The sequence below is a fragment of the Eublepharis macularius genome, chromosome 3 (assembly GCF_028583425.1).
Source record: "Eublepharis macularius isolate TG4126 chromosome 3, MPM_Emac_v1.0, whole genome shotgun sequence".
Classification (NCBI taxonomy): Eukaryota; Metazoa; Chordata; class Lepidosauria; order Squamata; family Eublepharidae; genus Eublepharis; species Eublepharis macularius.
In genome coordinates this window covers 187,230,457-187,258,322 of record NC_072792.1, presented here as the reverse complement: position 1 = coordinate 187,258,322, position 27,866 = coordinate 187,230,457, and the positions used below count along the sequence as shown (strand labels likewise).

Below are 27,866 nucleotides of genomic sequence, written 5' to 3'. Positions count from 1 at the left end.
GCTGGGTGACCTTGGGCTAGTCACAGCTCCCTCAGAGCTCTCTCAGCCCCACCCACCTCACAGGGTGTTTTGTTGTGGGGATAATAATGACATACTTTGTAAACTGCTCTGAGTGGGCATTAAGTTGTCCTGAAGGGCAGTATATAAATCGAATGTTGTTGTTGTTGTTGTTAATGGGAGAGACTGCAAACCATGTGCTGTGGAGAGTATTTCTCAGCAAGGTGGTGCTCCGTAACGCAGCATGCAGGAAGGTGGCAGAGAGCACACGAGGGGGCGTTCTGTGCATGACACAGGAGAGGAGCACCCCAAGCGAGTGTGGGGCTGACTGCCCGTTATGCACAGCGCAGCAGGAAACTGGCCCCTGCACTCCCGCTGTGGGTCGGCCACCTTTCCGGGACGTCTAAAAGGCATTTACAGGTGGAAGGCACGTCGTGTGCACGCAGCTGGGATCCTGATCAGCAGTACTCACCCAACCTGCGCTCACATGAGAGCTAACGCTGCGTAACAGAGAGCTGGGGACGGCTGGGTTCACATCTCCACTCACCTATGAAGTTCACAGGTGACCTTGGACCGCCCCACCTAGCCAGCCTCACTGAGCTGTTGTAAGGATAAAATGCTACCGAGGGATCCATGGGTGCCACCCTGCGCTCCCCAGAGGAAGCGGGGAAGGAAACAGTGATTGAGAGAGAGGCTACACTGCGGAGGAGACAGGGCTTATCCGGCTCGGCTGCCAGGTGTGAAGCAGCTCTGGCTCTCGAGCCCCAAGGGGAAAGTGCTGGAGACGCGGCTGACCCCAGTATTGTGGCCCTCCACCTGACCCAGACGGGCCAACAGTCTGACTCCACAACAAGTTCCTTTTGTGTTCTGGATCTCTTGCTTGCCAAGTAATTTTCCACACAGGCTGTTTTGCCAGCCAGCAGGCATGGCTTGCCTTTGCTTAGGGCCACTGATGAACTGGCTCCGTGGCAACCGGACTCGGGCCCTCCATCCCCACACGGCGCACGACCAAAACGGCCATCACAGCTGCCGTTTCATGGCTGGAGAATTCTACCCCACCCCCTTATAAAAAAGGATGTTTTTCAGGGGAATCCAAAACCAGTTTGTAAAGAAAATATCCTGTCTCCTTACTCTGCTACCTCTGTTGGTAAAATGCCTGTCTGCCTGGTTCAGGAAGCTGCCGACGCAGTCTTCGGTGAGATCACGGGAATCTAAAGTTAGCAGCAGCATTTACAGCAGAAGACTAACCCAAGCCCGCTTTTGAGGCAGGAAGGCAGCAATGTCAGAGCTCCCGGGGCGCTCCCGGGGCACTCCCGGGCGACGTGGATTTCCTCTGCATGCAGGTCTGAACAGCCCTCTTTTAAACACCGTATGCCTGGTGGTATTCAGGTGGGGATTTCTGGCTTTACACCAAAGAGGCACGCTCTGAATTGCCATTTAATTGCTCAAGTGAATCCTTGGACGTTGTTATCCCATAATTTCTCCTTTTGTTGTGCATCATGGAAATCTCAGTTTTTGGAATCGTATCTCCTCAAACACAAATTCGCTCCTCACACAGCACTTCAGCAGTGGAAATGGCTGCCTAGGGACGTGTGGTGGGTCCCCCCTCGCTGACCATCTTCAAGGCGTGGCTGGACAAATCCTTGTCAGGGATGCTTTAGGCTGTTCCTGTACTGGGCAGGGGGTTGGACTCGATAGTCTGTAAGGCCCCTTCCAATTCTAGGAATCTACGGCTAGCTCGAAATCATGGTAGGTTTAAGGTCTAGTCTCCCATTTCCCTGAGCCGATGAAGGTGTCTGCTACAAAACACACATTTGTCTTTAGGGTCCCACAGGACTCTTCTTCTGTTCTGACTGCAACAGACTAGCAGGGGTGTGAGTCCAGCAGCAACTTAGAAACCAACACTATTTTACGGAGATGAGCTTCCAAGATATCTGAAGAAGAGAGCGTTGACTCTCAAAGGCTCCTATCCCAAAAGTCTTCTCGGTCTGTAAATCCTGCTGTTCTACTGCAGATCAACACGGCTACCCACCTAAAGCTACCCTCCTAGGTGTGCCCCGGGGCAGAAAGGCTTCTGCTCCCTCCCTCCCCCAAACCTAAGGAAAGACTTTAGCCATGTGAAAAGGAGCCAACGCAGGGCTGCTTTGCTGATAAATGAGGGGGCGGGAGGGGTGAAGAACCAGAGGGCTGCAGAAGTCAGGCCCCTGGAGAGAGACGCTCCACAATGCGCTGCCTTTTTGAACCTTTGCTTCTGGCTGGCTAGTTTCCCCTGGGAGTGGGGGAGCCTTCCTCATACTGCTGAGTTTTCAACCGTGTGTGTGTGTGTGTGTGTGTGTGTGTGTGTGTTGTGCTTTTCCACACAGTCTCTGCGGCAGCAACCTCCACAAATCTCTTGGCAGCAGGTAACCTCAGTTCTGGAGCACGCTCAGTGCTGACTCAGAAGTGGGCCATGCTTGTCTTGCGAAGGGAAAGCTGCAAAGCGGGCACCACAGAGGGACGCCAGCCCTGGCAGAGCAGGGGAGGGCACGAGGGGGTGGCCCCAGGCTCCTAGCAGCACCAAGCCTCCTTCAGCGGAGAGGCCGGAGTGGGACCCAAGAGGGCCGGGGACACAGCCCCGGCGGCGTCTGCTTGCCGCCCCCTCCAGCCTGGCCGCCCGCACGGAGCACCCTGGAGCTGGGCTGGCCGGGCGCTATGGCGACAGGGTCACACAAACAAACGTCGGCCGTAAACAACCTCCGAGGGCAGGGATGGAATTCCAGAGCAAGGAGGCAAGCAAAGCAGAGGGAGTCGCGGGACGGTTTCCCGCCCCCTCCAAAGCACCCCCAAACCCGCTGGGCAGGGCCCTGTGACCTCCACACCCCTCCTCTGCCCTGGCAGCCAGCAGCCCCGGGATCTGCAGCCGGGACAGGTGCTTCTTCCAGCAGGCCCCCCCTTCCACGCTGACGATGCACGAGAGGCGACCTTCCCCGCTGCGGCCCACCAGCAAAGGGACACGCGTGGCCAGTTTCCCTTCCACGGGCAGAACAAACTCGTTCCCTGCTCAGATCACTCCCTCACGCGCTTTGGAGCCTGTCCTTCCTCCCAGGAGCTCAGAATAATTTCCCTTCCTCTTCCGCTTTATCCTCACGACAGCCCTGCGAAGTAGGTGGGGTCAGAGAGTGTGATTGGTCCAAAGTTACCCACTGAAATTCACAGCAGCGAAAGGACTGGAACCCAGGTCCCCGCACTCTTAGTCTGACACCCTGCCTAACCACTACTCCACACTCTCTGATCCGGCCCCTGGACAGAACTAAAAACCTCTCTGAACTGCAAGAGGGGCAAAAAAAAATCTGTCGTTCTCTTCCTCGGCAGTCCTCTTATTGCCGGCTGGCTTTGGCCCGTGGACCAAATTCCACCGGCGAGGCAAGGGGCCCCTTCGGCTGTGGTGGTTGGCTCCTGACTTGAAGGCCACAAGCCACGCCCTCTCCTGCAGCCAACGGGGGCAGCAGCCGTTGCTTGCAAGAACAAGTCACATACTGAGGGCCAGATCACTGGATACTTAGGCAGCTGTGCTCAAGGGTTCGCATGTCCAGGCATGCGTGGGCTTGATTTGGATCAAGAACTCAGTGCGCAAGAAGAAGGGGCTTTGCGGTCTTCCCCTTGGGCGGCTATTTGTCCCAGTGGGGAAACTTCTGCCCAGCACTCAGTACGCATTAAGGATGGTTAGGCGGGTTGCCGTTTTGGTCTGCAGTAGAACAGCAGGATATGGGTCCAGTGGCACCTTAGAGACCTGCAAGATTTTTAGAGCATAATCTTTCCAGAGTCAAAGCTCCCGAAGGGTGCTCAAGGGTGCCCACTGGACGAAAATTCTGCAGTACGCATTAAGTTTCTCCAAAGAGCGAATGGGTCTCTCTGGGACTTCCTTGGGTCAGGAAAACGCAGGGGGAGGTGGGGGGGGGGAGACTGAAGCTTCTTCTGCTGATACATCACTGCCTGGATCCAAATCAGACCCACAATTACACCCGGGAATCAGCTTTCCCGCGCAGAACTCCAGGTACATATTGGACTCAAAGGCTACTCTATTGTATCCAGACAGTTTTCTTCTGGTGGAAGATGCCAATTCAGCAAGAGACCGCAGGACTGCTGTATCACACAGAATGTGGCGACAGCACACAACCATTCTGAGAACAGAGGAGTTAGCCGTGTTAGTCTGTGGTTGCAAAAGAGTAAAGAGTCCAGTAGCACCTTTAAGACTAACCAACTTTATTGTAACAGAAGCTTTTGAGAACCACAGCTCTCTTCGTCAGATGCATCGTCAGATGCATCTGACAAAGAGAGCTGTGGGTCTCAAAAGCTTATGCTACAATAAAGTTGCATCTGATGAAGAGAGCTGTGGGTCTCAAAAGCTTATGCTACAATAAAGTTGCATCTGATGAAGAGAGCTGTGGGTCTCAAAAGCTTATGCTACAATAAAGTTGGTAATCTTAAAGGTGCTACTAGACTCTTTACTATTGCATCTGATGAAGAGATGCATCGTCAGATGCATCCGACAAAGAGAGCTGTGGGTCTCAAAAGCTTATGCTACAATAAAGTTGCATCTGATGAAGAGAGCTGTGGGTCTCAAAAGCTTATGCTACAATAAAGTTGGTAATCTTAAAGGTGCTACTAGACTCTTTACTATTGCATCTGACTAAGAGAGCTGTGGTTCTCGAAAGCTTATGCCAGAATAAAGTTGGTTAGTCTTAAAGGTGCTACTGGACTCTTAACTATTTTGAGATCAGAATTTTTAAAAACCCTTCAATCCTCTCCCCTTGAGCCGACAGCTGACTTGACCATTTACCGTGGTTTGACCACACCACTTTTAAAGGCTTCAGAGGCAGGATAAAAACCTTGCAAGGACTTGTGGAGCAAAACAGCCCATTCATCTCGTGAACGAAAGCCTGAAGCCGGCACATTCAGAGGCAGGGAGCTGGACGGGGCAGCACATACACAGCAGTCCCCAGCTTTACTTGAAGAGGGTCTCCCTACCTCCAAACAGATTTCGAGAAACCTGTGGAATGGCCAGAACTCTGCAGAATCTGTTGGTCTACAGTCGGACTGGGCGAACTTTTCACCCCGAGGGTCACATCTTCTCTTCGTCCACTTTTAAGAGCTCTGAGCCAGCGTCCGACTCCAAGCCCTCCAACGCCAGCAGAGACCAAGCTACGTCCCTCTCTTGCGCTCTCTCCAGCTCCGCTCGCTCTTCATGACCTCCAGTTTTCACAGGACCTTCAGAGCTGACATTGCAGTCCAGCGGGCCAATCCTCCCCTAGAAACTGCTAAGCTGCCGCTCGAGGGATAAAACGCTCCCGGGGTCCGGATGGTGAGATAACCCACTCCACCTTCCGTCATTATCTGCCCACCTGTGGCCTATAACCACCAAACTGGCATTTCCCCACCTGTCTTGCGTTTCTCCAGCTCTTTAGACCAGGAGGCCAAATTACTACGTGGAAACAGGACTTGCACGGATTGTTAATGGGCGTCTGCCAACGCTGCAGGGCAGCTCATTGCCAGGCACTGGGAATTTAAACACAGCGCACTGGACTGTAAATATTTAAAGTGGCCAGGATTGCAAAGCCCGATCATTATGATGGTTGATTAATCAACTCTTTCCGATTAAACCAAATGGTTCCCTTGCAGTCAGATTTTCAAGCATGGTCCCAGGCATTTAGGCAAACCACAGGCCTCTCCATGTGGGTCTTTCCCAAAGGGCACCAGCGTCTGATTTAACAGCGTAATTTGGGCTGTAGGGGCCCAGCCTAAAGGCCGTCAAGGCCACTGGCCCACCCAGCATTGCCGATTCTGACAGGCAGCAGTTCCCCGGGTTGAGCCTGAGACCTTACGCATGGAATAATAACAACCACGAATAATAATACCTGCACTTACATACCCCACTCAAAGCAGTGAGTGTTGTTACAATCCTCGCAATACAGCTGGGGAGCCTGGGACTGAGAGGAGCGGCTTAACCAAGGCCACCTGCTGAGCTCAGGGCAGTCATGGGAGTCGAACCAGCAGAGGGCTGATTCGCAACCCGACCGCTGAACCCCTAAGCAACAGCAGTTCTTCCCGTGATGCTCAGCTTCCACTGCCCAACCCAGACCCTCCCATTTCCCTAGCTGGAAGAGATTCGAGTGGAAGGGTTTGCAGGATAGACCAGACCCACACGTCATTTTAACCGTGACCCTGTTTCCAGCTTTGGACCTCCCGGTACTTCTGATAGGTCTGAGCCTGCAACAGGGCCGGGCCTAGAAGCCTCCCCAGCCCCCACTGCGCCCTCTGCCACTGAGGGTTCCCCCCTCCCCGTGCCAAGTACACCTTGCACCAGAGGGAGAGCTTACAGCGAGGTCTAACGGAAGCCTCCCCATGGGCAGATCCGTTTGGGCTGGGCAGGGGTGCGGGAAAAGGGAGCAGAGATGAGGAGTCGCTAAAAGGGGACAGAAAATGCACCCTGTTGAGCTAAGCCCAAACACACGGAACATTTCTGGGACGGACTCAGCATGGGCAGAAGGCCCAAAGAGGGGTTGCCAGGCAAGGATTCCCATTTCTAGCCCCTTCTTTTCAAGGCCTCCTCCAAGCAGCAAACCAGGCCTGTGAGATCCACTAGAAAACGATCTGGAAAATCATGCTTTTCAAGCTACAGAAAAAGAGAACCGTCTGAGATTCACGGTGCAGAGGAGAGACGCCAGAACATACTGGCAGAGCAGAATCAGATCTCACATAAAGAAGCCTTTAGCACGGGACTGCGCGTTGCCTGTCAGGGGGTGCACAAATTGCTGGTGGCGGATCTGCAGGCTTGCCCCCTGCGAGCCACCCGTCCCTTTCACCTCCCGGCAAGGCTGCGGAGAGTTTTAGACAGCAGCAGAGCCACAGCAAGCACTCACACGGGTGGCGGTGCCAACGTAGCATCACGGCATGGCACAACGGGCATAAAAAGAGCAAGGACTCCAAAGACCCCCAGAGCAATGCTCTTGCCCCAAAGACCTCCAACGCACTAGGAAAGGGAGAGCAGCAGAGGAAAAATGCTCGCCGGAGACGATGCCTTCCACATGCGTCCTGCTCCGACTGCACACCCAGAGCTGTGTGAAGCACCTCGATCTCGCCAGGATAGAAGGAAACGTGCATCACGCGTTGCCTTTTGCAGAATTCAGCAATCGCAGCAGGTAGCCAAGGACTGAAGGCCGCTCCAGTCCCCCGTCCCCCCCCCCCTGTCCCGTTGGGTATTATTTTCCGCTCCGTTATCAGCGGTGGGAAGTCTGAAGGGAAAGGCCCCCTATTCTAGGCTATCCAAAGAGCAGGTTTCAAAACTGGCTGCCTGTCCCTGGCCTACATCCACGACAGCCGCCTGGAATCTCGGAAGGGAAGGGAGCACTTAAGAGTGAGGAATAAACCATTCACTCTGCTCTTAAACCCGCTCTTGCATCAAAGCCTGAGCATGACCTCCCACAAAACAGGCATCACTTCCCACGCTACGTGTGCGGCCAGTTTGGATTGCCCGTTTTCAGAAATAGCAAAAAGAGCGCAGCAGCAGCAGCCGATGAACCGGCCCATCCGGGCCCCACGCCAGAAACACGGCTCTCGCCAAGCCTGTGTGCTTTGCTTCCCCTTCTAACCACTACATCACAACCACGCAGCCCCTGGAGTGGGGCGGCGGGGAGGGGGCTGAAAGATCTCTGTCGGTATCACAGACCGAATGAACCGGGAAGCACTATTTCCGTTTCATCTGGGACTGCTTTCTACGCAGATTATAGGGCTGTGTCATAAGGAACGGATCAAGAGAGACACCTTGGTAAAGGACGGGGCCTGTAAACTAGGCTACTGAGTACTGTCTGATGAAGGAGATGTGCTCCTACTGGGTAGTTCAACATTGCTAAAGATGTCGTGTTAGTTACTCGCACCTTAATTCAGAAAGGTTTTCATCTCTGTCTTCAGCTTTATGCTATTTTTCAAATTTGCAGCTATCATACCCTATTGTACCTGTTTTCACTGAATGCCCCATCCGTTGATTATATTGTATTTTTGCTCTGCGAACATCCTTGCTGTTATATTGTATTCGCTTGCACTATTTAATCCGATTTGGATCTCAGTGAAACGGCAGACTATAAAACAACAACAACAACAAGAATAATAATCTGTGGTCCCGGGTTCAGCTGGCCTGTAAGAAACGGGTTTTGCGGGAAGCTGGATCCTCTGTGGCCAGAGCAGCAGAGCCACCTCCTCACCCTTCGGAGCTCCGTCAGCCCCTAACTCATCTCTGCAGGCAAGAGGCTGGGGCTTCACCGCTCCTCCTTCCTTCCTTCCTCCTTTCCTTGGAGCAAACTTTCACACTCCCCCCTCCCCGTGCCTCGGCTTCTCTCTCCAAGGCATCAACTGGCAATCTCCGCCGGCCTCCTGCTGCCCTTCCCAGGCACGTCCTGCTCACCCCTCCCACGACAGAACCAAGGTCAACCTGGCAGCGGCCCTGGCTGGGGGCTGCCCGTTCACCACAGCGCTGGCCCACCTGGCTTCCTCTGCCAGATCCCTGGATGTCCTTCTCAGCCTGTTACATCCTCCAGGGGCCTACATAAGCGGCAGGCCCAACGTGAGAAGGGGGAGGCGGACATAAGCCAGAGGAAACGCATGTGGGTCCCTAGACGACCCGACCCTGACCCTGACTTCAAGGTCTCTGCACCAAAACAGGACGACAGTGGGAAGCCGCAGGCTCCGAGGCCAGCAACAAATCTGGATGCATTTCTGAGGGCTATAGAGGGATTAGGGTAGCTTTCATACAGCAAAGAACGAACCCCCTTCCTATCTGCCGTTCTCCCATCATCACTTTGCTGAAGCTTTTCCAATACCTCATATGCTCCATCCCAGAAGATCCTTCCCTCTCACAGGCTCTAAGAGGCAGTTTCAGCAGGGAAGCCGCGGTTAGTCTACTGTAGCAAAGGGAGAGTGGCTGTAGCGTGACGGTTAAGCGGTTGGGATGCAAATCTGCACCCTGCGAGTTCGACTCCCGCTCCTGCCATGAGCTCAGCAGGTGGCCTTGGGGAAGCCGCTCCTCTCAGCACAGCACCCCAGCTGCATTGTGGGGATAATAACAACACTGACTTTGTCCACTAATCTGTCCGGAAGGGCCGTATATAAGTGCAGTTGTCGTTGTTAGAAACAGAAGTCCGGGGCAGCTTAAAGACTAACAGCATTTACTCCAATATGAGGTTACTGTGAGTCACGGCTTACTTTCTCAGATGCAATGGAAAGAAAGGGGTGGAAAAGAAGAGCCCCTTGATGTGATGCTACTAGGCACCTGTACCAAGGGCCAACCCGGCAAAACAGAAACCCAGGGACCGTCCGCCACAAGCAAGCCTGGGGCTATCCATGCAAACCACGCCCTCACAGGACCAATGCGCCCAGCCGTATTATCAAGGGCTCCTTCACCTTCACAGCCTCTAATGGAATATATTCCATCATGCCCTGCTGCCATGGATACTGGCCACGCCAGACTGTCCCCACAGGAGAGAATGAATGGACACACAGGAACCATTAAAAATGGCAACGTTCAGAAGCCAGCGAGGGGACACCTCAGACTCTCTGGACATTCAGGGAAACCCCCGAAAGTGGCTATACCAGACGGATCCAGCAGGGCTCTGCTCACATTCTTATGCCAGTTTATCTCCAGTTGGGAGTAGGTTGCACCGCTATTTTGACGGGATTCCATTTTCTGTCGCGCACAGAAATTGGACACACCTTTGCATTGCTGAGTTGTCTGGACTCCCTCTGCAGTTATGCCTCCCACACCAGCCTCTGCTTGTCTGCCGAACGAAGACAATAAACACTTCATGCGCGTAATGAAGCAGGCTGCTCCCCCCCCACTCCGGTTTCTGCTTGCATTGTTTTTGCTTTCCGCTACAGCAGAGTGTCCTGCTCTTCCTTCATACTACCCCAGTGGGGGCTCAGGGGCAAGGCTCTGGGCGGCGCTACCCTTGGCGCGGAGCAGGGCTTCTTTCCACACGCAAAGCCCGGCCCTGCCTGCAGAATCTCCGCTCTGCCCCAGCACTTCTTGTGACTCTGGTGTTCTCACCCCCTGCAATTCCAAGCCCCGAGGGGAAACGGTCAGCCCCTAAAGCGGGATACACAGGCACACACGAACACGCACACACACGCCCAAGCCCCCGAGAAGCCTGTGCCCCGGGAGAAAACGTGCCTGCAAATTAAGCCGAATGCTTCTCTGGCAAAGTTTTCTTCCTATGATAAAATCTGGATTTTCTGGTTGCAGCTGAAATATTTTTGTAAAAGCCCACAGTTTAGCTAGTTTCTCCCTTTCCTGCCCCATGAGGAAAAAAACGCTGGGCTGAGTCAGAACAATCTGGAAGTCCAAACCCATAAAATGAAGTCTATACATGGAAGCACGCCAAAGCAGGCGTGCCCCGAGAGCACAACCCCGCCCCAGCTCTGGCCCCAGGCTCCTCCACCAAACCGAGGCCCGCTCACTGAGGAAAGCTCGGAGTCGTCTGCAGGCAGAAGGTCCCGGGCGTAAGCCCTGGAGGCATCTCCCCCAGAGGGACAGGGTGGCAGCTGCTGGGAAGGGTTTTTTCCTGTCTTGGGCCCCGGGGGGTCCCTGCCAGCTCACAGCTGGAAGCACCAATGCTCTGGGGCTCAGCCCGAGGCAGCTCCCTGTGTCCGAAGAACCGTGCCCCAGTTGACCCCTCGCCACCACACCCCAGCCCCCAAAGGGAAGCCTCCTTGCATTTCCAGAAACCACAAAGCCAGAGCGAGGCTTTGGGAAAGAAGCAGAAAACGGTTTAAGTGAATACGCAAAACAAACAGCGGGGGGATAAATGCACGAAGCAAACCGTGGCTTGGGGGAATCCCGGCTACACCCTCCAAGGAGACGTGTGTGCTCTGCGGAGAGCAACACTGAAGACCCGGGAGCTTTGCCGGTCACCAGCACTATCCGGCACGGCACCCAGGAGGAGCCGGGGAGGCAGTGCGGATCCTGGAGTGCCCTGCAGCACAGGCCTGGCCTGGGGGCACATTCCAGAGCCCCGTGGCAACAACGTACGCCCATCGGCACCAGCACGCTCACTCACAGAGAGGTGGCCCAAAGAGGACGGTGTCCAGGGCTTTCAGCTGCAGTTTTTGCCTGTGGCTCCGGTCGGTCATTTTCAGGACGGTGCCCGTCATGGTGGCATTGTTGATGGCCAACCTGCAAGGATGGGGGGAGACAGCAGGTGTTGATCACAGCCTAGAAACAGGAAGGGTATGGAGGACAGAAACGCAGCTGGGTTTTGGGCGGGGGGGGGGGGGGGCGGCAGCTCAAGGACGCCCTGCCTTGCAGGCCGGAAGGAGATTAAGGGGCAGCTTCCTTGCCATTCACAAGGGCATTTGGGCCAGAAGGTAAGGAGCCAGCGACTATTTTCATTTCACAGAGCAGGAAGCGCTGGGGCTTCGACTGGGTTGGGACATCCCCTCTGCCTAGCACAGAACTCGTTCGGAAGCAGAATGCTGGCCTCTGGTGTGCCCTCCCCCCCTATTTGTGGGGTCGAGAAGCTGAGCAGACAAAACAGCGTTTGGAAACCTGATCGGCTTCAGGAACCTGAGCTCGGCATTGACGTGAAACAGGCACTTCCTCAGAGTCAGGACTGCCTCTGCACCCACCACCCAGGGGAGGAACTCCGGCTCCAAGCCCCTGGTCTGCTTGCAAAAGGGCCCCAAGTTCTCAGCACTCCCAGGGATCGGCTCACAAGGGCGGGGACTGGCCTCTTCCTGCCAGAGACCCATCAGCTGGGGCTGGGCTACATGGCCTCCTTGTCTGACAAGGCAGCGTCACCACTGTCACAAATGTTACAGGTTACTGTTGAAGGCTTTCACGGCCGGAGAACGATGGCTGTTGTGGGTTTTCCGGGCTGTATTGCCGTGGTCTTGGCATTGTAGTTCCTGACGTTTCGCCAGCAGCTGTGGCTGGCATCTTCAGAGGTGTAGCACCAAAAGACAGAGATCTCTCGGTGTCACAGTGTGGAAAAGATGTGTGTCATTTGTATCTACTCAGGAGGGGTGGGGTTGAGCTGAGTCATCCTGTAAGAGTTTCCCAGGGTGTGGAATGCTAATGGCGGGAGGCTTCACTGTCTCCTGAGGAGGTTCTTTTGCATATTTATTTATTTATTTATTATTTATATTTCAATTTATATACCGCCCATCCCCAGGGGCTCTGGGCGGTGAACAGTTAAAATCAATAAAAACAAGAACTAAAATCAATATACAAACAATAAAACAAATTAACAAAGTGCAGTGGTGAGGAGAACCCTCCCCCACCCCAAAGGTGGGAGGCCGACATGGCACCGCCCCCTTCAATCACCGAACGCCTGGCGGAACAGCTCTGTCTTACAGATCCGGCGGAACGATAATATGTCCCGCTGGGCCCGGGTTTCCATTGGCAGAGCGTTCCACCAGGCTGGGGCCAGGACTGAAAAAGCCCTGGCCCTGGTTGAAGCGAGGCGGGCTTCCTTAGGGCCGGGGACCACAAGTAAATATTTATTCGCTGATCGAAGCGATCTCCGGGGAACGTACATGGAGAGGCGGTCCCGAAGATATGCCGGTCCCAACCCACTCAGGGCTTTAAAGGTAAGAACCAACACTTTGAACCTGATTCGGAACTCAACCGGAAGCCAGTGCAGCTGGCGCAGGACAGGTGTGATGTGTGACTGTTAAGGTATACCAGTCAGGACCTGCGCCGCCGCATTCTGGACCAGTTGTAGTTTCCGGATCAGGCCCAGGGGTAGCCCAGCGTAGAGTGAGTTACAGTAATCTAGCCTAGAGGTGACCGTTGCATGAGTCACTGTAGCCAGGTCCTGGGGCACCAGGTAGGGGGCAAGTTGCCTGATCTGACGAAGATGGAAAAATGCAGACTTGGCAACCGCCGTGACCTGGGCCTCCATCGATAGGGAGGCATCCAGGAGCACACCCAGACTCTTTACCACTGGCAAAGTTGCCAGTGGTGTCCCATCCAGGGCAGGGGGCTGGATCCCAACATCTGGCAGCCCCCGTCCCAGCTGCAGGACCTCCGTCTTCACTGGGTTCAATTTCAGCCTGCTCTGTTTCAACCATGCCGTCAACCATATGGATTGGTGCTTGATATGCTAATCTTCTCTGCAGGGCTATTGTGGGATGTAGAGTATTGTGGGATGTAGAGCATACTCTACATCCTACAATAGCCCTGCAGAGAAGATTAGCATATCAAGCACCAATCCATATGCAAAAGAACCTCCTCAGGATACAGTGAAGCTGTCAGTCTATGGATACGTTGGAGCTGGACAGCTTATGTGAAAAACTACACACACACACACAGAAGATGATCACAAAGTTCACAAAGATGGAGGGATTGTGGGTAACAGACCTGACAGAAACCTCCCTCCATTAGCATTCCACACCCTGGGAAACTCTTACGGGATGACTCTGCTCAAACCCACCTTCCTGAGTAGCTATAAATTACCTGCCAACATCTTCTCCACACTGTGACACTGAGCGATCTCTGTCTTTTGGTGCTACACCTCTGAAGATGCCAGCCACAGCTGCTGGTGAAACGTCAGGAACTACAATGCCAAGACCACGGCTATACAGCCCGGAAAACCCACAACAACCATTACAGGCTACTGTTTGTTGTTGTGCATATCTCCCGTGGAACTGCATTCAGAGGGGTATTGGTACAGGAGAGGAAGTAGCCTCCTAAGTAAGCAGGAGCTGGCCCAAAAAGATGGGATGACCAGCCCTGCAGATGGGATGGACAGGTGGACGAGTTGCGAGCACCTCCCGCCTGGCTCAGGTCAAGGAAGGGGGGCCTGTCCTAGAGACGACACTGTGGGAGAGGGAGGTCCATCCCCACTTTGCTAGCTAGTAAAACAACATCCAGCGTAACAAAAATTCAAGAGACGCCCTCCCAGCCTGGACTCTTCCGTCAACACCCCTGCCACTAAAATATCACACGCCACCTAATCAGCATGATGTTGCCCGTGGCAGAGCTTTGGGGTGGAATTCTACACACACCCAAACAAGGTGAAGGGCTGGAACGTGGAGGGGCCACAAGAGCAGGCAGCAGGTTGACTGGCAGCCTGCCCCAAAGGACACGGGGCACCTTCCCTCCAGCGCCAAACGATTCCAAGGAATCCCTGGCCAATTGCGGAGAAGCTGGCTCTTTCCAAGCCCCATGGCTTTGCGGGTTGCCCAGTTCTCCCCTGTGTGTTCCAGGACCCTTGGACAACCAGAGGCCAGGACTCTTTTGTCCAGCTGCAGTGACCTGAGGTCACAGGTGACAGATTATCAAGGCAGATCTACACAGATGTCAAAACTGGTTTAGCCAGGAAACCCCCTACAGGTGTGGAAAAAGAGGTCAGGAATCTCTGACTTCACACCTTCACAGAAATGTCGCTCTCAGGTCTCTTCCAGGGAAGCCATGACATCCAGCTAGCTTCCCTGTGGGTGCAGAAACCACGGGCCCTTCGCTCCTGGCAGCATTACTGACCTTGGCATGGCATGGCCGGTGAGCTGCAATTTCCGGAAGGTTTCTTCGTATTGTGGCAACTCCACGTAAGTGATCAGCCACTGCACCACCTCGTCGATCGTCCAGTTGTACACTGCAAAAAGCAAAGAAAACCAAATAAGCAGCTGAATGGGCCCCGCTTGCCTTCGAGCCTCCCTGTCAAGCCAGCACGGAGGGGCAGAGGTGCATCCACACCCTCCCAAGTCCCGCCTCTGGCAGCCAAGGAGGACACAAGCCCTGAAATGCATCGTTCCTGCCCAGCCCACCTCCCCAGTTGAGCCAGCTTTTAAATGACCTTGCAGTGCCATAGGCCTAATGAAGTGAGGCAGATGGACCAAACTCTCTGCCTCTTGCACGTGCACGCCTTCCCCCACCCCTCTGCTCATCCACACCCACTGGAAAGAGAGGGGAGGAAGAGGCATTCTTCCAAAGAAGCCCTGCAGGCCTGGGGAAAGGATGGGCCAGCTGCCGGCGCCAACGAGACCCATGCCAAGCCTGGGGCAGGAGGCGGGGAGGCCAGGAGAAGATATTTAGACAGATTTCAGGTGGGGAAGGAGGGAGCAGTTTCCCACTCTGTGCCCAGTGCAAAAAAACCCACAGCGAATTTAGACTCTGTACAAGCAGATCCGGGCTAAGCATGAGGAAGTGTTTCCCCAACTGTACGGGCTGTTCAGTATCAGAATCGGGTCACAGCCTTGCCCTTCCTGCTAGGGTCTGCAGAGAAGGTTGGGCAGCCATCCCCTAGCCACGGCCCAAGAGGCGATTTGCAGGTCATGGGGGCTTTGAGTTTTTTCCTAAACTGGGTTTCAAGCGCCAACATTTCTCAAGCTGGGCTCCCCTGCCACAGGCACTGATCAAGGCAGCCTCTTCGGTATCGCCGAGAACCGGGAAGGGCTTTTGGAAGGCCGCTGCAGACAGACCTGAGCTGCAGACGGTCCGGAGGCTGTGACTGGGGTGGGAGGAGTGCGGGTGGCCCAGAAGGCAGATCTCAAAAGGAAGCAAGGACGGGGGGGGGGGGAGTATTAGGCAGTCAACAGTCCGGACTTGATCAGCACTTGACAAGCGTGGCGCACTTGACGGGATGGCCATTTTCCTGGACTTCATCACTGGCTGAGGAGCTTTTCAACAGGCCATTTGTTGACGGAAACAGACCAGGGGGCAAAGAGGAAGGTGGGTGGAGCGGCCCCCCTCAGCTTCATTGGCCAGCTTCTTCCCTCCCGTCCGTCCCTTCTTGCTGGCTCTGGTGCAACCCGCAGGTTGCAAGCCAGTTGTGGCTCAGTTCCCACCCACTCAGAACAGCGGAGAGCCCCTGCAGCCCACCGCGGGCCCATTCATTACTGGTGGCCACCTTGTTCTTGGCTGCGGCTGCCATCCAGACAAAGAATGCTAAACTCGCATTCTTTGGCACAAAATGCATTCCTCCGGAGCACAGAAAGCAGCTGAGAAGGCGGCGGGGGGGGCCTCCCTGATCCCGCTACCCCCTGCCAGCTCGCTGCCTGTCCCCTCCCCTCCCCCCCTGCAGCTGCTTGGCAAACTCCAGGCTTGACCTCTGCACAGTCACAGAAATGGTTCCTTTTTATTTTTGGCCTGGCAACAGCCAAAGGAAGAGAGACTAGTTTTACACAGCAATTGCTGTGTAGCACATAAATAAAACATCCAACAGAGCGTGTTAGGGCGCCGCTAATGCTCCTACGGAATTGCTCTCCCTCCATCGTCTCCCTCAGCAGCCCTTATCTCAGCAACTGGAAAGCAAGAGGCTTTAGAGAGCAACATTACAAGAGCAACCGCCCACACTAGGTTCAGAAGTGCTCCGGGCAAGCCCAGCTTCTTTCAGGTGCGGCCCCCGGGAGAAGCATCTGTCAAGAAGCCTGGCGTGGCCATCAAGGAACACCTGGTTGTCTCCAAGCAGCTGCTGAAAACGGGGGGGGGGGGAGGCAGTCCTTCCAGGGGCCAACTGCCAGGGCCAGCCAGAGAAATTCAATGGCGGCGGCAGGCCTCAGCCAAAGAGCAAGCACCATGCCTAAGCAGCGAATAGACTCCGGGCCCTAAGCCTCAATGGCTTTTGGAAAAAATTAGATGAAGTCCTTCACAGCTTTGGTCCGGCATACCTACGGGACCGCCTCCCTCCCTATGTTCCTCCACGGCAGCTTTGCTCATCTGAACAGGGTCTCCTGCAGGTGCCAGGCTGTGCACAGGTGAAGTCAGCAGCAGCCCGTACACGGGCTTTCTCAGTGGTGGCCCCCATCCTGTGGAATGGCCTGCCTGAGGAGGTCAGGAGAGCCCCCACTGTCCTGGCTTTCCGCAAACGATGCAAAACTGAACTATTCAAAAAGGCTTTTTACTCAAACGGGAGGGCTGCATTGTAGGGAGGGGGTCTCAGGTGCTTCACTAACAAGTTGGGGATCATAGACTTCATCACCATTTTTGCCTCATGTATTATCTGCTGCTTTAAATATGTACTCCTATGTACCACCAGTGCTCCATGCTGTCTAATGTCAGTCCTAGAATTGATTATGTTCTGCTTCAGTATTTTTTCTACCCTGTATTGGATTCTTGCTAATACTATGTCTTTTAAACTTGTATCTATTTACCCTACGGCATTGTTTATGGAAATGTCCTTGATGCTGTATGGAAATGTCCTTGAAACTGATTGTACTGAGCTCACACTGTGCAATCCACCTTGAGTCTCAGTGCGAAAGGCGGACTATAAATGACATAATAAATAAAATACAGGGGCCAGCAGAAAGTAAATCACTCACAAACTCTCACGCTCTCTACGTGCCTCTGCATTTTGGATGCTGGGGATTAAAAACGGGGCACGAATAGCCCCTTCGTGCCTGCCTTGTGAACTTTCCAGATAGACTGCTCCTTAGAACTCAGATGGAAGTTCTCATGTTTGCAAACACATTTATTTATTTATTTATTTACTTCAATGTATACCCTGCCTTTCGCCCCAATGGGGACCTGAAGAAGTTTACTTCCTTCTTTCCTCCATTTCATCCACACTACCACCCTGTGAGGTAGGTTAGGCTGAGAGTGTGCAACTCGCCCAAAGTCACCCAGCAAGCTTCCATGGCAGAGCAGGGATCCGAACGTGGGTCTTCCAAAGCCTCTACACTGGCTCTTGCTGGAGCCTGAACTGAAAGATGATGATGATTGCCAGTTGGGGAAAAACAATCACACACAAACACACAACCAGCACAATTACTTCCTCCCTGGTGCTGCAACTTAGAAGTCTGTATTCTTCTGTCTGAAGAAGAGGAATCAGAAGAAGTGAGCTGTGACTCATGAAGGCTCTATCACAAATTTTGTAGTCTTATAGGTGCCACTGGACTCTTGCTCTTTTCTATCAGAATAAGTGAGCTGTGACTCACAAAAGCTCATACCCTACCAAAGATGTTAGTCTTCTAGGTGCCACTGGACTCTTACTCTTTTCTATCTGAAGAAGTAAGCTGTGACTCACGAAAGCTCATACCCTACCAAAGATGTTAGTCTTCTAGGTGCCACTGGACTCTTGCTCTTTTCTATCTGACGAAGTGAGCTGTGACTCACGAAAGCTCATACCCTACCAAAGATGTTAGTCTTCTAGGTGCCACTGGACTCTTGCTCTTTTCTGGTGTATTCTTCTTGTCAGCCAATTTAACTGCCTTGGAGAGTTCTTCCCTTGCTGAAGGCGTTCAGGTATTCTTTTGCCAGGAAAAGCCCACTTCCATTTGGGATATAAAAGCTCAGGGATCTCCATTCCTACTCGGGTGTGAAGGAGCTCTGGCTCTCGAAATCTCATACCCTGAAAATCTTGTTGATCTCTAAGGTGCCACCAGACTCAAATCCTGCTATTCTGACAAAGACTCAAATCCTGCATCTGACGAAGAGAGCTGTGGTTCTCGAAAGCTTATGCTACAATAAAGTTGGTTGGTCTTAAAGGTGCCACTGGACTTTTTACTATTTTGCAACTGCAGTTTAACGTGGCTAACTCCTCTGAATCTATGCTATTCTACTGTGGGCCAACACTGCTACCCACCTAAACTATCCAAAACAGAGGACCTCTGGTTAGTCCCTGGTGTTGCCCTTTGTTCCCTTACTACCCTGTAAATCCTACTCGCTCGGTATTTATGCCATCACCCATCAATTGCTATAATGTCACCAGCTAGAGGACTAGAACTCTCATAAGGCAGGCAGTCCAATATGAAAGCTGTTGCTCATGAAGCAGCCATGGAATGGAAGGGGCCAGAATTTATTTATATCATTTATGTCATTATTTATGTCATTATGCAGCTCTGAAGAAGCTACAATCCTAAAATGAAACCGCAGGAGGGACTATGGAAGCTCTGGCTGGGGCCCGGGCTCCTTGGGGCTAGCGCGCAGACTCGGGGCCCTTGTTCTAGTCTCACACTCAGCAAATGAAGAGGTAAATCTCAATCTGGGTCACACCAAACTCTTCAGACAGCAGTTGGGGACTCACAGGACTGAACGCTCCCCCCCTGCCCCCAAATGCCCTCTGCACAGAACACTAAGTCAGCAAGCGTGGCCGTGACCTGAGAGCCTTTCACAGCGAGGGAGTTTTTCTGTCTGAAGAAGCCTTCAGCTGTGCAAATTCTCCTCCCCGTCCTCCTCCTCCTCTGAAATGCACAGTCTTGCTTCTTCTTTTACTGTAGTGAGAACCGGTGGAACTGCAGGAGACTGCAGCAGACATACCTTTGCCTTCCAACACAGGTGCCCTCTCAAGCATCTGTGGAATGGGGTGGGGGAGATTTAAAACAGGGGGGGGGGAACCACACCTGTAATGGTGGTGCGAGTCCAGGCTGAGCCACCCCTCCTCCTTCCTCTCCCCCTCCCACATTCCTAGCACCTAATTGTAGGATGGCTCCATTCCAGTCCCTTTCGGCTCCCTTGGGCCCTGGCCGTGTTCCAGGGCGTTTGGAGGTGTTTGGAGAAACCTGTGCTTGCAGCCAGGGGTCTGTGGCCCTCAGGCGTGACTCAGGAGGCTGCAGGAGCCAGGGCAGGCCCCGTTGCTTCATGGAATGAGACGCTCCGAGAATTTCACGTTCCTAAGGCTACATGGCACCTGGGCGGACGAGGCTCTTGAAGAGTCAACCTGGAGGGGAGGGGGAGCGCAGGGCTTGCCTTTTTCCATGGCGGTGGAATGCAAAGCAGGGGAAATGGCCACAACCCACCTAATGGCACAGCACTGACTCTCCGGAAATTAAGGAAATCATTTGTGAGCCTTAAAACACGGTACTCAGTAAAGGAAAGTTGTGTGGGGCTACCCTGCCTTTTCTCCAGTGGGTCAAGGTGATGAAAGAAAGCTCTGGCCTACAGAGGTTCGAAGGCAGAAAGGGCCACGCTTAGCTGGATCGCTCTAGCTGGGGAAAGAATAGGCAATATCGCACGCTTGTGATTTTTGGTACTACAGGGGGTTGCATATTTTGTGCGAGCAGCTGGAAGGCTCTCTGATTTTATGAAGAAAGCAGCAATATGCCTGTTGAAAATAAATGAAATAATACTTTAAACACCGTAGAGAATTCGAATGCAGCAACACAAAGCATCTGTCTTATAGCTGTGTTTCAGACATGCCATCAGGAACAAAACTATTCAAACGAACAATGGCGGGGGCGGGGCGGGGGGGGCCTGTATTTTCCAGGGCTTTGCTTTAGAAAGGGTTATTGCAGGTTTTTAGATCTTCACTCCCCCCCCCCCCCCAGTATTCCTGCATGAAAAGTGCTGATTATAGCATTAACACATATGTCGTTTGCTGTATGTTTTCATCACAGCGGGAATCAGGTATTGCAAAAGGTTCCAAGGACAGAGGTGGCGGGGGTGGGTGGGGGGGAGAGAAAGGCCTGAATTCTCCTTCCCTGAGATAAGTCAGGAGGCGGCGGCACGGGGGACACCCCTGGCCTGCTTGGGTCCCTGCAAGACGTGCCGATTTATTCTCACAACACCTGATGGCAATTAAGCAAAGCTGTTTTTAAACATGCCTAAAGTGGGTTTTTCCTGGAAGGCACTGAAGAGAAAGCAGCTCTTCGGTTATGGTTGATTCCCCCTGGAAAACGTGCCACAAAGCAACCAAAGAGCTTTCTCCCATCAGACCCTCATCAGAATGAAACCTGCAAAGATCTAACAAATGGATCCATTTATTTCTAACAGGCACTGTTTTCCACTAACCGTTCCACCTAAGAACAGCCGGTGACCACCACTCTGTGACTCCACAGCAAAATGGAGCAAAGAAATCCATCTTTGCTTCCCTCTGCCTCCTGACGGGACGGGATCTAGCTGGCATCCCAGCAAGGAGCAGAACTGAAATCGAAATTTGTTCTCCTTGAGCAAAACAGTCGGACACCTGCATGACGATCAGAATTTGCAGGCCAGAAAGGTTAATGAGGCAATGAAAGGAAGCACAAAGAAGGCGTCTGCCAGCAGGCAGAGGGGGGCTGCTTCACCTCACAGGCACTCAGCGCCCTTGGCCCCTGGCAGCCAAGAGGGAGAGAAGTGCCTCTCGTCCCAGAAGCACGGAGGACTGGCTCATTATCTCCACTGCACTTCCGCAGTGCGAAAGGGCGTTACATACAAGCCTTCTGTCCTCACATCCACTCGGTGCGCGAGGGAAGCCACATCCCTGGGGAAGAGCAACGGCTTCTTGCTAGTTGCCCCAAGTGGCAGGATTCTTCAGCTCAAGTTTATAAGATCTTTCCTAGCTTATTTATGTTATTTTTAGTCTGCTTTTCTCATGGAGACCCAAGATGGATGGCGTTGAGTAATCTATGAAATTCCACCTCGCCTGAACTTTGTCAGTACTCAGAGATTTGTTTAAGATCCTTTTCTGGACACCGCGCACCTAACGTGACGTGCTAACATTTTTTCCTCTAAGAACAGTTAGTCTTTACTTGCAATACTTAAAGGGGCTTTCCCTGAAGATGGGTAGAACCAGCACCTAGCAGTTCTTATCGCCACTCAGCAGACAAAGAGGTGACGTGAAGCAGAAGAAGTGCGCTGTGACTCACGAAAGCGCCTACCCTACCACAAATTTTGTTAGTCTTAAGAGGTGCTACTGGACTCTTGCCCTTTTCTACTGCTACAGACAGGCTAACTCGGCGACCCATCTTGATTTACTCAGCAGACAGGCAGCCTTCTTCATGCAGGCAGGGCCCTCTTTCGTTTCTCGCCTTCTTGGGAAGACAGACAGGGCTACGGCGCAACCTCAACAGCTCATCTCAACCCTGCTTGAGAGAGGACTGATGAGTGGGGTTCCCCCATATCCTTCATGGGGTCCGTGACACCTGATGTGAGTGACGATGCAAACAGACAGGGATTTAAGACGCCCAACAGCCTCCAAAATTGCAAGGGGATCCACTGTTATGGGGCAGAGGCAGCCATGCTTGAGCCTGGACTTGGAAAACAAAACTTCCAGCCCAGACCTCCACTTGCTGAAGCTGAAGCCTGAAATGCAGGCGGCAGAAGATACACTGCTCTGTTGACCAGGCAAGGGCAGAAGGCCAGGCCCTTAGCCTTTCTGCCAAGCCTGGATGATCCACAGCCTTCCCAACACCTGCCACTTTCCGGGGCAGATGACGCCCTCCCCTCCGTGCCCCTGTGACTGAAGAGGGCTCCTAGACCTGGGCGCACACCGCCCCAAGCAGCCCACAAGACCAGGTCCCCGCCCTGGAGATCCGGGTTCCTGACGACCCCCTTACAAGAGCCCCTTCCCCAGCCCCACCTCCTCCCAACGCTGTAACTTTTGCAGTTTCCACTTCTTCCACTAAGACACTCGTGGAAAATCCTACTTCCCAATCCGTCGTGACCTCAAGCAACGCACAAAGCAGCCATGAAAGTTCACTAACAACAAAATGCAAAACACACAGTCTGCAGAGAAGAGAAGCCTTCAGTGCTGCAAAACATACTCTGAGGAAGGCCTTCAAGGCAGAAGGAAGGAGAGGAAAGAGGCCAACAGGAAGCCAACGGCAGGCGAGGCGGAGCGTCAGGGGGAAGGCAAGAGCCAAGGGGCGGAAATCTTTAAGATCAACTTCCTTTCCAGATGCACCAAAGGATGCCCATCTCCTCCGAAGGAGCGGAACCAGATGTGAAGCCTCCAGAACAAGAACCTGGGAGTGGGCTGTTGGCATCTGGCCAGGAACACCATCAACCCCCCCCCCCCCCAAGCCAGAGGTCTCTCCCTCCCACGTAGTTCACCCGGGAAGCAGGAAAGCTGCTCCAGTCACTGCTTCTCTTTTGGATAACGTCTGTCTGTTGCCATTCCTGAGCCCTTCATGGCAGCTAGCTACCCGTCCTCACCCAAGCACAGCATCTCTGCCAAACCAAACACCACCTCCCTTCGTGGATGCACAAAAGACCACAAGCACCGCACTGGATTTACCTTCAGAGGACTTCCACGCCTTCCAGAGATCTTCAACACTAATGAGATTATCCTCCCCGTGGAAGGTGCTGTGCTGCAGAGTCGGGTCGTGGTAATTCAGGTCTTCCCGGAGGAACTAGAAGAAAAACAACAGCACATCAGCCAGTTGGCACAAGAGGCCATGGCCCACAGTCACGGCACGCCGGCAGTGGAAAGAGTACTGGGTTTAGACAGGTGAGGAGCAGGTTCAAATTTCTACCCAGCGACAGCCGGCTTTGGGCAAGTGACGATCTCCGCTCAAACTCCTTCACTGGGCCAATCAGGAGGTTTTTAAAAAAACAAACACAAATCAGGATCTAACATTTTGTTATTAACCTGTCAACTGAAAAGAATCCAGAGGAGTTAGCCATGTTAGTCCGTAGTTGCAAAATAGTAAAGAGTCCGATACATCTGACAAAGAGAGCTGTGGTTCTCGAAACCTGATGATGCATCTGACGAAGAGAGCTGTGGTTCTCGAAAGCTTATGCTACAATAAAGTTGGTCGAGCTTAAAGGTGCTACTGGACTCTTTACTAATTGACAAGCAGTTTCTTTGGCCGGAACCATCTGCAAGACCAATCTTGTTTACCCCCTGGCCTTAGGAGCCTCTGGCAAGGGGCTTGTGGGGAAATCTAAGCACGCCCGTCTGATGGGTTATCTTTGCCTTTTGCTCTCTCTCTCTCAACCTGCCTCCCAGCTCTGCAGAGAAGCTTCCTTAACTTAATTCTAGCATCGCTGGTCCCAAGTGCCCACTTGGAGGCACAAGTGCTCGTGGCTGGTCTGCTTAGCAGCAAGCTAAGAAAACTCAGATAAGATTCTCAAAGAAAAGGCATGAAAAGACAAGGGCATCGAGAGGAGGAAGCTCTGTCCATGCTGTGAAAACTGCCAATTCATCTTCACTGATGGGAAGCTAATAATAAAATTGCATCATCACACCTCTAGCTTGCAGCTGGAATATGTACAGCTCTCTTCCCGGCCTTCTTAGCACCAGCCGACTAAAAGGTCTTTTTGGAAATTCCCAGCTGTGACAGGAGAAACACACACACGCAAAAGCAAGCAAGATGGGCTGGCTCTTGCAACGAAGCTGCTAGATCCGGGCTCTCTCAAAAGAGTCCCAGCAAGCACCTCCAATGACACGTGCATCTCCCATAAGGGAAGGGCCTCTGCTCAGTGGCGGAGCGCTTGCTTTGGATGAATAAGGTCTTAGGGTCAAATCCCAGCATCTCCAGTTTATCAGGGCTGGGAAAGGCCTCAGAGGACCGCTGCCAGTCATTGGAGAGAGTCCTGGGTGAGAAAATCCAACAGCACAAGGCATCTTGTTATGTTCATACGTTCATCTATGACAAAATAAAACAGGAACGCTTGCAAGAGAGTACTGGCGTTCACATGCCTCCATTCAGGGGCCCTAAAAGGCCAACGGATGGGATTTCTTCCTAGCCGGTCTTACTGAAGGCTCCCTGGATTTCCAAAACTTTGTGTTTAAGGGAAATTCTGCCAAGCATGCAGAAAACTGCCTCTAAGGCTCTCTGCATCACTTGCCGCAACTTCGGGGTTCCCCCCACTCCTCCATGCTTGGAACATAATTCCAAAGTGTGTGTATGGGGCGGGTGGGGGGTGGAATAGCGGCTCCTCCAGGCCTTTTCCGATGGGAATATGTTGCAAGGAGGAAGGCTTAAAGTCCCCATACAGCGTGATCCAGATCCAAACTTAGATATCTCCAACCTCGGAATTAAGTTCTGACCATGAAACTCCCAACATAGTACGGCTGACAGCATGGCGGAACGGGACCACGAATCGTTGAAGACAAGCCCCCTGGAACCACCGATACATAAACTTAAATAAATCCTCATTTATTCTTGTAATTAATAAGTGTTTTGGAATGTGAGACGACATCCAGTTCCATGAACGCTCTGATCCCTTCTTCCTCGGACCCTCCCCTCAACCCACCTCCGCTTCTTCATGCTCTTTCTGTACCCTTCACTTTGGAAGCTGTCAGAACTCACTAATTCTGCAAAGCCTGTTTCTGCCCCTGCCTAAAACGGGACCGTAACAATATCGCTAATATGATTTGCAATGGATAGGCAGTGTGGTGTAGTGGTTACTAGCACCAGAGAGACCTGGACTCAAGTCCCCACTCAGGCACGGAGGCCACAGAGTGCCACTAAGCCAGCCTCACCTGCCCCACGAAGTGGTTGTGAAGGCAAAACAGAGGAAGGAAGAGCCGTGGAAGTGGCCCAGAGCTCCCTGGAGGAAAGGTGGGATGAAAACGCAATTAAAAACGCCCCTTGCTTGGAAGACTTCAGCCCACAGAGGTTCACTTAAGATCACTCATTTCCAAGTCACTTTTTGAAACGGAGGGAAGAGAACGGTCGAGGCTCTGGCTTTTCTTAACAGCCTTCCTCATCAAAAACAAGAAGCGCTCCGAGAATCTGGCAGGCAGGCGGAGGCCTCGCTCTGAGCTGCAATCTTACCTGAGAAGCCAACAGCACCTTCCGGTAGCACAGCTAGTCATCAACACGGCCATGTTTACTGGCACGCCAGAGTGTGCGAGAATGCTCAGCGAACAGGCGCCCTGGCCTTTGGGGGCTAGAAGAGTCACACAAGCGTTGCACGCACTCAGCCCCTGAGAGATGCAGCTGTACTTGTTCATTAAGTCCATTTCTGAAGTTTCTTGTTCTAAGAGAGCAACGCTAACGAGGCAGGTGAGCAGAAGCAAGAGGCAACGGGTGGCACATCGGCATGGCCGCTTTTTGTCTTCCTTTGGGGTACAGAGCAGGGGTCCCTGGGCTGGGGGGAAGGGGGGAGGTAGATGTGAATTTCCTGCACTGCGCAGGGAGTTGGACTAGATGACCCTTGGGGTGCCTTCCAGCTCGATGTTTCTACGTTTATGTCTTTCTATGATGGACCAGCCCAGGACAGCAGAGAACACTTCATGTTGGTGGAAGACGGGAAAGAGGCAGAGGCTTGGCACAGGGTTGCTACGGCCTGCTGGGGAACACAACAACTGAACGAGGCACAGAGATGGGGCAGGAGAGACGCGCTGTTGATTCAAACAGACAGAAAGGCCTGGTAGGACGCAATGGCGCCTGGGACCTGAGTTCAAATGCCGGCTCCCTAAATTAGTAATGTATTCATTGTTTCCCTGGACCATACAGAGAGTGCAGGATGCCCCCAAATGAATGCAAGGTCCAAGCACTGTGGGTGCAGGCAACAAAACGGCACAGCAAGACCGACAGCGGAACAACTAAAGAAGGGCCCCCTTTCCTTTCTGCAGAGAACTAGGTATCAAGGTACGCTGATGACGCCGGAGAGCAGAAGTGATAAGGAAAAAGCCGAAATGTACGGGAGAGCGAGAGAAGAAGAGCAAACTGCGTAGGGAAGGGAGAAAAGGAAGCTCCGCTCCGGAAAGGGCTTCTCTGCAGCATGCCCAGGGGATCCTTTTCCCACCAACTGGCAAATAGCCCCCCTCCCCAACCAAGCTGAGTTTTGAAGTTACAGTGCTTGAAAGAGGGATTAAGAAAGCGGGCGCAGTCTTGTGACCCTCTCCTCCAGCCAAGTGCAGGGATGAAAAAGAACCCTCGTGGGATGCTCCAAGAGCGTCAAAGATTAAAGACGAGCAGAGGAGCTCAACCGGCGAGCAAAGATTTATAGCCCCACCACCTCAGCCCGGGACCTCCAAGGGCAAGAAGGCAAAGTCATCCGGGGCGGCCTGCGCATGCAGCTCGGAGCGAGCGAAAGCGCCCCAGGGAAGGAGGCCGGCCGGCCAGCTGTTGCTCACTATATTTAGCGCAGGAAGGAAAAGTGATCCGCCATCGAGCCCTCCTTCAGCAGACTCCCAAAGTCTCTCAGAAGAGGACGCCGTGGGGAGGAATTAGAGCGCTTCTCTGGGGAGCAGAGAACAGCCCCAGTGTCTGAGGTGAGGCCAGAAGGTCAAGCGCCCAAGCCCACCCAAAGGCATTCCTTCAGGCCCCCTCTGCGGAAAGGAAACTGCAGGGCCGATCCGAATTCAGCTATATGAAGAGGATGTTTAGAGTTAGGCTTGCTTTCCTTCAGGGCAGGGCTGGCAAAACATTTCCAGTTCACAGGAGACAAGATTGCACCAGGACTAGCAGGTGACAGGGACCCTTCCTGTCCTGCTCCTTAAGGGATAGGCCCATCCATGAACCTCCACAGTCAGAGGCAGTAAACCTTTGAATACCAGCGCTGGCAGGAAACGTCAGGGGCAGGCCTTGGCCGGCCACTGTACAAAACCAGGCACTGGCCTTGTCTAGCAGAGCTCTTCTGAGGCTCTTCTGCACACCTACCCCAAAGGCCCATTTCACACACGGCTTTTTCCGTCAAAGGAATTAATATGTTTCGGGGGACACCTGCAGTTAGCGATGCCTGGAGAGAGTGTTTTGCCACTGCAGCGTAGACTGAGAAGCCGACAACCACAAACATGACGCAGGGACAAGGGGGGAAAACCTTCGTTAGGACCAGACAAAAATTGTAAGGCAGAATGCAAACTTTGCCAAGTTCGGTTGCTCCTAACCAAAGGATTCACCCATCATCAATTACCTGCTTTAAGTCTGATCTAAAAATCAAGAGACAGGTTAAAATGCAATAAATATTTATTAAAGCATTTTAACCAACCAAAAGCATGCCCCCCAATTCTGTTCCTGCCATCCAGGTATGCACTGACAGATCTTTGCTTGGAACAATTCCCAGGCACATCAGAGGGAGGGCAGGAAGGGTCGCATCAGCGCTTAGTTCTCGTGGCCCCTTCTTACACGCCCAGGGTAATGTTGATCGCCACTTTGGAGTCAGGAAGCAATTTTCTCCAGGCCAGTTTGGCTAGGGATCCTGGCAGTGTTTTGCCATCTTCTGGGCATGGAGCAGAGGTCACTGGGTGTGTGTGTGTGTGTGTGTGTGTGTGCGTGCGTGCGTGCGTGCGTGCGTGCGTGCGTGTGTGTGT

General features: G+C 53.0%; 1 protein-coding gene across 4 annotated transcripts in view; it reads right to left on the bottom strand.

The window, feature by feature from the left end:
- Positions 1 to 27,866, bottom strand: part of STIM1 (stromal interaction molecule 1) — a 129,101-nt gene that overhangs the window by 23,324 nt on the left and 77,911 nt on the right. For all 4 annotated transcript variants that reach the window (XM_054973337.1, XM_054973335.1, XM_054973338.1 and 1 more), the window contains 3 exons: positions 22,896 to 23,010; positions 14,507 to 14,618; positions 11,082 to 11,197 (listed from right to left, as the gene is read on the bottom strand). In XM_054973337.1, the coding sequence (XP_054829312.1) occupies positions 11,082 to 11,197; positions 14,507 to 14,618; positions 22,896 to 23,010 (343 nt within the window). The remainder of the gene's footprint in view (positions 1 to 11,081; positions 11,198 to 14,506; positions 14,619 to 22,895; positions 23,011 to 27,866) is intronic.